Source organism: Scaptodrosophila lebanonensis, unplaced genomic scaffold (genome assembly GCF_003285725.1).
Source record: "Scaptodrosophila lebanonensis strain 11010-0011.00,11010-0021.00 unplaced genomic scaffold, SlebRS2 tig00000080-arrow-pilon, whole genome shotgun sequence".
Taxonomy (NCBI): domain Eukaryota; kingdom Metazoa; phylum Arthropoda; class Insecta; order Diptera; family Drosophilidae; genus Scaptodrosophila; species Scaptodrosophila lebanonensis.
In genome coordinates this window covers 109,589-120,182 of record NW_022060561.1, presented here as the reverse complement: position 1 = coordinate 120,182, position 10,594 = coordinate 109,589, and the positions used below count along the sequence as shown (strand labels likewise).

The 10,594-nt window shown below is 34.7% G+C and overlaps 1 protein-coding gene across 1 annotated transcript; it reads left to right on the top strand.

Annotated features, from left to right (window-relative positions):
• Nucleotides 1–9,920: 9,920 nt before the first annotated feature.
• LOC115626186 lies at nucleotides 9,921–10,594 on the top strand. The gene is made up of 3 exons (XM_030521464.1): nucleotides 9,921–10,032; nucleotides 10,101–10,281; nucleotides 10,341–10,594. Exons 1-3 carry the CDS (start codon nucleotides 9,994–9,996, stop codon nucleotides 10,505–10,507), a joined length of 387 nt encoding a protein of 128 aa, XP_030377324.1. The 5' UTR covers nucleotides 9,921–9,993; the 3' UTR covers nucleotides 10,508–10,594.

The following is a 10,594-nucleotide window of genomic DNA, read 5'->3' as shown; positions in this document are numbered from 1 at the left end:
TCCTTATTTCATTGAAAAAGGTAGGAACAATTACAACTCTTATGAGAATTAATCATTATATAGAGCGAATGAATAACAGAAAAAAAAAATCATTATTTTGTAATTTTTATAACATACTTATAACAGCTTCATTTTTTATTATTTTAAGAACTTGATAATCACATATTGATAGCTTTCGAATATAGTATATACGTCTATTGCAAGCAAACTATTTCTATCGTCTACTGTACCTATCGCATTCTGCCTAACTATTTCCTGAATTTCCTCACTTGCTTCTGATTTTGCTATCGTCTGTTGCCATATAATTGCGGTTAATTGGACCAAATTGTTGTTTGGCATATTGTGCCACTATATATGTACGAGTATGTGTGTAGATGTGTGTGTGTGTGTGTGTGTGTATTTGTGCTGCTATGTGACCAAGATTTCTGGCTGTTTAGAGGTATGTGTGCGTGTTTTGTTTTTCGGCCAGCAGACTCTACTCGTATATAAGAAAAATATTTGTAATGAATTGATTGCTGTGCAAATTGCTTGACGATAATTGAAACTTGTGTCTCTGCGCGCTAAAACGAAGAGGAAAGCCTTGTCTGTCCATGAAGTTAATTGATGGTTGATTTTCATGGGCTATTTATTTACGCAGCCATGCACCACACATGCTGTTGTATTGCTTCCCTCTCTCTGTCTCTATCACTATCTCTGTCTTCGTCTCAGCTTTTTGTCGCTAAGTTCACATCATTAGATGCCTCTTTATACGTTTTAGCCGGCAACATCATCAACACCAGTAGCAGTGGCAGTAGCAGCAAGAGCACTCAACATGGCACACCTGCTTACTTTACAGAAACTCTGTCGCATTTTGTGGCTTTTTTATATGCAAACAGTTTCGTTTTCTTCACTTGACATTCACTCGTTGCTATTGCTTTTGTTGTTGCCATTGTTGTTGTTGTTAATGCTGTTGCTAATGCCATAGTTGTTGTTGGCTGTTTGCTGACTAAAAATATTTTGCAGCGCATAATCCAAAACGTAACCACATACTTTGTGCAACTTCATAAAAATGAAAATTTACAGCGTATATCCTTTATGCTCATATGCATCCACACACACACACACTCACACACTCACACACACACACACACACATGCACACACACACACTCGCCGATAAACGTTGCTTCTACATGGTCACATTTCCGTTGCATCAATTTTGTAGAAGGTGTGGGCGGGGAGTGGCGGATGCTCTGGTATCATCAACTTTGTTGCAATGCAGCTTCTCTAAAGGGTTGCATGGTTGCACGATTAGGTGTTGAATTATTGCACGCATCTGCCCCAGCGGTAAATGTTTGTGCACTTTCTGACGGATAATGTACTCGTACGTAGTTGCTATTTCAGATTTCATTGTCTAACAAGTAATAAATACCTAATGGGAATTCCTTAAACTGTTGCTCATACGTAGTATCTGGGTATTTTTTTATAGCCTATACCCGTAGGGTAAACCAAACTCGACAAAAACAATTTCTATACAGTTATCTACTTTTGTTTCGAATTTGATCCAAATCCGTCAATTGTAAGAAAAGTTATTAGCGAAACAATTTCACTTCAGTACTAGGCCCCTGTAGCTTCAAGGTCGCTATTCTTCTTCTTCTTTTTCTTCTGGTAGGGGCGCATATAACTCGGCCCAGAAAGTTAGTCTAGGTACAGGATATTTCATAAAAAAAATCATCAATTAGTTTCAACTAGTATTTATTTTTACATTTTTGGAACCGAATTGCATTTCATATTACTTTTGATCAAGCGGTGGCTTTATATACTCTATTCAGGGAAGCCCGATTCGTCCATTAAGTCATGTTAGTCAATCAGTTCACTTCTATGTGCAAAAGAATCTCGGGCAGTATTCAAATAAGAATCCTTAATTCTGCTCCTTCATTTTATCCGCCATGGGGTTTGGCACGCAAAGGTGAGCTCCGCTAGAAATTGCTAATAGAGTGGTTCATAAAGTGTTTTATTGGAATCATACTACATGTCATTTCTGTTGACAAAAGAGGGCTGTGGTTTCACTAAAATGTCGCGTCCTGCAAAGCCCATGTAACAATCGATATTTTGCGCAACAAGTTCGGCTATCGTTATATCAGCCGCCTCAACGATTTTAATCGGCCACCTCAGATATTTAATATGACACCGTTAGTCTTTTTTTTGAGAGGATGCGTGGTGGGTCTTCCTCTTCTTAGCGATTTAGATTCCTAAATATCGAGCCTTGCCATTCGTGAGACAGAGTCAGAAACCATCATTAAGATCTAGGAATACTGGGTTAAGAATTCACTCTAATTTTATTTGACCTTTTCTTCGGTATTTATGCATTTGTTTGTCTTATGTACTAGGGTTTTTCTTATCTACTACTGTTTTTTCTTATACTAACTAATGCATCTTATTCTCAAGTGGTTTTCCAAATATGGTTATTTCCTAAGCCCTTTCCTTATCTATTGCTGATATGTTTGGCATAAAATCTTCCTAACCGTTGTTAACGCTCCTATCGTTTAAGGTATTTCTATCCACCTACTATGTGTTCATTTTAACAACCTATTTCATTTGACCTGTATTGCATTCTTTAATGTCTCAATCTATTTTCATTTTTGTGAACAATTACAAAGTAGAAAGCATTATAGTATTACTTGTATGGACCACCCTATATGCTGATATCTCGCTGAAAACGGTACTTATTTAATGTACAGCTTAAGTAGATGGGATATGGAAAATGAAATTAAAAAATACTGGCATATGCCAGCTTCCAACTTCGTTGCCTGTCTTCATTCTGCTTTACATGTGTGCATTTATATTGTGTTTGTAGTATGCGTTGAATCGTGTGTTTCATAAAAATTTAATTAAAGCATTTTCTGTCTTCGTGCAGCAAAAAAATAAAACAAATAGTCAGAAGAGGAGATTTATTTACCAAGCGTAAATTTATTTTCATTTCCCCCCACTTAATGACTTTATGCAGCGAAGCTCGAGGCGAGCCCGACACGCAAGCACACGAATAAGCATATATACTATACTGAGAGACAGACAGACATACTATATAGATATGCTCTCAGGGTTCTCAGACAACAGTGGAGACATAACATATGTCGCGTATATGCAGCCAAAAACGGCGACACATGCACGCATTAAATCTTCTGTGCAACAACAATTACACTACAACAACAACTATCAGGTAGAGAGGGATGAGGAAGAAAAGCTGCTTCTTAAGCAAAGGTGTCTCGTCCCTCGCCCCGCACATACCCACAAATTTGCCAAATTGAAGAGCAACTTCTCGACTTGAGCTCATTTGCAGCGAACGAACAAAATAACAAAAACAACAGCAACACAAACACCAGCAACAACTACAACTACAACTATAAGAAAAACAATAGAAACGACTACAACAAGTTATATAATTTCCTTTCTTTACATTACAATTTTCCAACTTTGCGTTAAATGCGTTTTACTCCACAAACACACACACATCTACCTGCTTTAGAGATGGGTTGATACTACGTGAAGGATTTGCAAGAAATATTGACTCAAGATAGGACTTCTTTAATTCGCGGAGAATTGTAACGAAAAATTGGAAATTTATGCGGCATTTTAGGTATTTTTCTTGAGATCGCAGATTTCAAAATTTATAACCAAAACTGACTGCAATTCCAAAGTTTAATAAGTGATGTAAATTATAAATGAGGAAAATTAGAATTAAAGAATACACGTAATTCTGTTTTTACACGGTAGATTGGTTCCAGAAACAACCGTGCAAAACAAGACATTGATCATATGCAAAAATAGGTGATTGGTTGCTTATCCTTAAAGAAATATATATGAAATTTTTAATTTTCAAACCGTGCTATATTAAAATTGTGTTAAAAAACCCAGTAATAAAAAAATTAGGTGTAATTCCAATTTAGTTCCTAAAAAATTAAATACACAGAAAAACTTAAAAAGAAACCCATGGTATGTATCATAATCTGATCAAAATTTTATATATTTTAAATATTTTTTAAATATTTCATATATTTATTTTTTAAATCCAATAAATGTATTTTCTGATTTATATTTTTATTTCTTAATAAAAAATATTAAGATTAAAATTCGACTTTTCTGATTTCATTTTTAATAAGAAAAAAAAATAGAATTATAATTACAATTTTGATCAGTGAAAAGATTAGGTATTTACAATGCAAAAAATATAAATCCAATAAATGTATTTTCTGGTTTTTACTTTTAATAAAAAAAAAATTAGAATTAGAATTCGAATTTTGCTTAGTGGAAAGATTAAGTATTTACAATACAGCAAATACGAATCCATGTGATTTTCATTTTTAATAAAAAAAAATAATTAGAATTACAATTTTTATCAGTGAAAAGATTAGTTACTTACAATACAGCGAAGAAGAACTCCTGCGTGCGAAAAAGTTCTTAGATGAATGGATCTTGCTCAACATTTAATACCCTACTTAAAACACCGTCATAACTTGAAATATCTCCCACAATTTATTCAGATTAATAATATCACTCCTAAATAGTAAACAAAAATTAAGAACTATGATACGTGAAATACGTGTTATTTAAGTATTTCTATTTAAAACGTTTGTTTTTCAAGTCCAGAATGGCAACAATTTTATGGGATCACCAGGGTTTTCATTTTTAAATAAAAAAAACTTTAGTGAAATACATAATTAATAATTAAATGAGGGAAGAAAATATATCTTAGCTTCATGTACTCCCACCTCTAAGTACGACTCGCACATGTCTGTGCATTGCCTGCCTCTTCGAGTTACTTACACAATCAAACGGCGGCAAAGTAATGTGCACAACAAGCTCGCATAAATATCTTTAGTCTGTGAATGCGAAGCAGCACGTATGAGCAAAAGATACTTAAGCAACATGTAATGCGAGCCAAGCGCAGAAGCTACCTTTCTATTTACCCCTTTATTCTCTAGCTTCTCCTTCTCCTCCCTCTCTCTCTCTCTCACTCTCGCTCTCCTCTCGCAAGTGCAATTTTCACCTCTTGCATTTTGTTTGGTGCTGCCTCTGTTTCGTAATTATTTCCTCTACCAGAATTGAGTTTAAAACATTTTTCACTGCTGCATTTTTGTTTTGTTTTATTTTATTTTCATTTTTTTTGTTTCTTGTTGCCACTTGTTTCTTTTCGCATCATTCGATTTCTGTTTTGTGCTCAATGCACGGTTGATTTTTAATTAATTTGCCTGAGGTCATGGAGGAAATGAAATAACGACTATAAGTGTAAGTGTGTAAGAAGCACATTTCGTTTCCGTTCCGTATGGGTATTTATGTCGACATTTCGTTGCGCTAAAATAGGTCATTGGTGTACTTTTTTTTGGGTGTGCATTTTTCCTGCATTGATAATGAAATGCTAAGGTCGATGGAAATAAAAGTAAGTGAGGAACATGTGAGGGACGTTTATTATTATATAATGAAACGAATGGCGTGGTTCGAGGTAGCCAAGTGGGTAGCTGAAATAGATCTATCAGTCATAAAAGTACAGTAATATGTACAGCTTTGCAACAGCAACGAAAAAGTCCTAATGTTGACGTCTGTCTGGATATTCGCGAAGACCTTACAATAATAAACGACGAAGCTTTGTGGATGATGGAACATCGTTGATGTCTGGATGGCTTACTTTATATGTAAATTCTATAGTTCTAATGCTGTCTTCTACATACTATTATCCTTTTCTATATCCTCTACGTAATCTTATCAGCTTGCTCATATTGGTGAACATTTTCAGCAGCCTAGGCTAAACTCATTATGAGCTCGTTAGAAATCAGGTCTGTGTTTTTCCTTGGTTGTTTTTGGCTTTAAGAATGTATTAACGTACAACTAGTAGTCTAGGCAGTCTAGATAGCGATAATCTGGTTTATCACTAATTTATGTTTGTTTAGACTCTCGATAGGATTGAACAACTTCACTGCACAAACACATCATGGCTAAAATAAGGCTACAATCAAGAAAAGTAATTATTACTTCCCACAAATGCACTTTTAAATATTAACTATATTAACTATATAGTACCCCATTTAAAGCTTTAGAATATTATAGCCGAATATACTTGCTTTTTCTTTCCAAGCTGGCACTTTGCTGGGCCAATAGTTTTATCGCTTATATCTCATTTAACAATTCACTTTCACTTCCAAATGAAGAAAGTGAAATCAAGTTAAACCTTGATATGAAAATAAAATCAATAATAACAGCAAACTATTAAAAAAAAAACCTCCAAGTCTAAGATATCAGGCAGCCACTCATTAAAAAGACGTCGCACCACAAAACCTCAAACGGCAATGGGAAACTGAGCCAAGTTAGTGAGTTAGTCAGCCCAGCCAGCTGTTCAGTTACCACACAACAGTTGAAGTGAATATAATACACAACCACACCGAGACGGAAAATTGTATTTGGAAAGACATTGAAGCAGTTCGCTCTACATTCCTAAGATATGAGTTTATGCATGTTATGTGGCCATCAGGCCATCAAGCCGCCAACTTGAAGACGAAGGCGAAGAGGAAGACCTCAACTACTGAACATGAAGACGACTGTCGACGACTGACGACTCACTCGACTGCGAACTCGGCTGAGAGCTCGACTAAGCAACAGAGGCGACAACTTGAGCCGCTTGAAGCGCAGGCCCCTCTTATCCAGAGCAGCTTTGCAATGGATTTTACACTAATGACGTCTCTCTTTTAGGGCATCAATTTAAGACATTTAACTTGGCTGTTATTTAATACTGCAATGAGTGTAAGGCAACGCCCAGAAGTGTGCCACGCGAACTCTCGCGACTGCTCGATGTGCATGTCAGTGCATGTCAATGTCATTATGCAATGGCGACGATGGTCGCTCACACGCACACACATACACCCACGCACACATTTGTGAGCCCAAAATGCATTATGCCAGTTTTATAACAATAATGCATTTACAAGAACAATAATCGCATAAATATACACACATTTTGTTGTTCTTTAAATGTGCATGCACCACACAGCGTTCGCATGTGAGTAAGTGTGTGTGTATATATATGTGTGTGTGTGGCATGCTAACGTGGTTCATAAAATCATTTTTATGCTCCAATTTACAATCAAGACACGCACTAAAAATTCATTGCCACCTGAAGCATATAAGGTTGTGTGTATAAATGGTGTGTAGATGTGTGTGTGTGTTGGCATTTCCACTTTTGTTCTTTGTGACTTCCTATGCGTTGGGTTTTCTTTTGGATTTTTCTTTGCTTTGAAATGAAACGAATTTTTTACGGTCGACCTCAAACTTGTTGTAGTTTTTTTTGTGTGAAATTTTCCACCTCAGTTTTCCTAATTTTAATAACACAAACAATTGCTAAGTTTTTTTCTTATTTATTTATCTGGAAACAAAGCTAATTACACAATGCAACAATGACCTAGAAAATTAAATGTATAAATAGCCTAGAAAATTACAAGATGACCAAAGTTTTCATATATATCATGCATTTGAATTATTACATACTTAAATAAATTATTTAAATCTAGAAAAAATCTAGCTAGAGAATTAAATGTAGAAAAAGCGTAGAAAATTACAAGATGAACAAAATTTTCATTTATATTATATTTTATATATTTTTTTATGTAATAATAATATATAATAATAATAATAATAATAATAATAAAATAAAAAATTTTATTTTATTTTATATTTTCTATATATTATTACACCCGTAAATAAAATATTTAAATCTTTAAAGCGCAACTTTTACAATAAGTAACTAGCAATTGTTTATTTACTTCAAATACTTAGAATTATTGCCAAAAAAAAACTTTGACGAAATAAATCAAGTAAAAAATGCATAACAATTCAACATTTTTTTCTGCTCATTGTTTGAATTATTCCAGATACCGAGAAGCCTTAGGCGGCTTAAAGAATATACACTGGTCGGCACAATTATTTTGACGAACTGTACTCACGACTATCGGTGCTGGTTGCTTTTAGTTTCAAGGAATAACGGTACAATTTTCATACGGGATATTGAGTTCATAGCAACAACAATATGTAGGCAAAATATTTTGTCTATTACTCTTCACACCTTTTTTCTACAAATGACAATGTGAGTTGACTGCGGATTCAGGCACGGCATAAGTATTTTGACCAAATCTTTGTCGCCGTTTTCGCGTACGTTTTATCAAGTGATACTAAAATAACTTTGGTGTAACAATTTTTGTTGACCTTTTTACATTATTTTCATTAAAATTTGATTCAAAAGTAATCGATACAATGGTAAAAAAGACAGAATTAAGTTATGTTGTTAGAGCCTCAATAGTGGCGAAGTTTAATGCCGGCGTAGCACCAAAAGACATTGCAAATGAATATAATTTGTCGCGGCAAACAGTCCACTATCAAATTAACAAATATAAGACCCACAATGACGTCAAAAACTTGCCTAGATCAGGTGCTAACCGCAAAACAACACCCATTGAAGATCGAGTCCTATTGCGGGAATTTAAAAAAAATATTCATTTAAAGCCGCAAGCTGCTGCAGATCAATGGAATAAGTCGACCAAGACTCCAATCAGTGAGCGTACTGTTCGGCGACGCCTAAAAGAAGAAGATTTTAAGACATACAAAGCGAAGGACATACCTTACATATCAAAGGTGAACAAGCTCAAAAGATTGGCTTTTGCAAAGGAGCATCTGCATAAGCCAAAAGAGTTTTGGAGAAGCGTTCTATGGACAGATGAAAGCTCCTTTGAATATAATTCATCAAAACAGTTTCAAAGACAAAAAAATATCCCCGTATGTCAAAAAGTGAGCCATGGCGGAGGCTCAGTCATGTTCTGGGGATGCATTGCGTACAATGGGTTAGGTGATTTCGTTCCCATCACCGGCTCAATGAACCAGCAACAATATTTGAGTACCCTTAACGAAAACGCATTCCCTTCCGGTGACAGGCTGATTGGAGAATCATTTATCCTGCAACAGGATAACGCCCCATGCCACAAAAGCAAAATGATAAGAGCATTTTTAAGCGATGTTGGTGTTACTACTCTGGATTGGCCACCACAAAGTCCGGACTTAAACGTTATTGAGAATGTGTGGTCTCTTGTAAAACGTAAAAGAAATGCGTCTTTGCATAAAACCGAAGAAGAAACTATTTCCGAGGTCACTTCTCTTTGGAAAGAGATACCATTAGAGGTCCTTCAAAATTTAGTGGACTCAGTTCCAAGACGTCTTCAAAAAGTTATCGAAGCCAAAGGCGGGTATACATTTTATTAATCTACCATCAATTTCTTATGTTTTGTTTAGTATTAAGCTTTGTTTTTTTTGTTAATATCCATTGTCAAAATACTTATGCCAACCCATGAAAATTACCTTGATTTATAATTTTAAAAGTTCTTATAAAAATATATCCTTTGAATTATTTTTAAGTTTGTAATACCAATATGGAATTGAGAAAAAAAGTTTCCTTTGATATCTTAAACCAATAACCAGTTATTGACAAAAATGTATGATTTTCTTCTCGTCAAAATAATTGTGCCGACCAGTGTATATTTTCTATGGATCTTTAGACTATTATACATTTTTAAAACCACCCGTACTTATCAACTATTATAATTACTATTAACTGTCTCATTAGAAACAAACGCTTGATATACATTTTTCCCCATCATCCATTGTTTTAGAAACTCCACAGCCCTTCAGTCCACATTTGGCATGCATATCAAGATTTAGAAACGCTTTGTTAGCTTAAGCTGTAACTAAATATGAACAGACAGAGAAATTTAGTTTCTGTTGCAGTTCCTCGTTGTCACACCATTAGTTAGCGTATTATAATGAGGAAATTATTTTGGTAAGACGAAATGAAACTGTAACTACTCAACGAAATATTTGTTATTGAATTCCAAAAAGTTTCTTATTTGGTTTGGTTTTCCAAAACTGCATAAGCCCTGCATGGTCAAAACATCACGTCCAGGCATTCAAGGGTCAATGTCCAAAAATGATTCCCCTCGCGTTTAATTTAGTCAAACGGGAAGCGGTAAATATTTGCGACTATTTTTTTTTTTTTGTACTCAATATTGAATAATATCCCCAATCCATTTGTAGTTTGAAGGCATATGGCACCAATATGCCGTGTACCCGGATTACTTGCAAGAAAAATGCACCGAGCATTTCTTTCACGATTACCAGTATTGGATGCATTTTGCGCAAACCGATTTTGAAAATATATTGGTTCAATACTATTGTTACGAATTCAAAACTTACCTCATGGGGCGTCAGCATATGAGTGAGTTGCGCTTAATTTTTGGATTAATTTTTAAATTTAATTTGAAATTTTTGTTGTAGAATCTATATCGATTTTCGTGCGTGATCGTGATCTGTCGCAAAAAACTTTAAATATAGTCAGCAATGCTATAAAACGTAATTTTAAATTTCCTATGCGTCTATTGAACTATACGGACACTTCGTTTTGTACGGAGCTAGAGCTGAAAATAGCTGAAGTGAGAGCCTAAAGGATACATTAAAATGTATTTTTATTAAAAGCTAGTTTTTTTAACACCTTGAAAAGTATATAATTTTGTCTTTATTAAAGAAGGATC

Bases quoted from the DNA above. Each gene is read 5' to 3' on its own strand.
- LOC115626186 (XM_030521464.1), top strand. From the start codon at position 9,994: ATGATTCCCCTCGCGTTTAATTTAGTCAAACGGGAAGCG. The intron at 10,033-10,100 runs GTAAATATTTGC...ATCCATTTGTAG, and splicing joins ATTTAGTCAAACGGGAAGCG to TTTGAAGGCATATGGCACCA. The intron at 10,282-10,340 runs GTGAGTTGCGCT...TTTTTGTTGTAG, and splicing joins CATGGGGCGTCAGCATATGA to AATCTATATCGATTTTCGTG.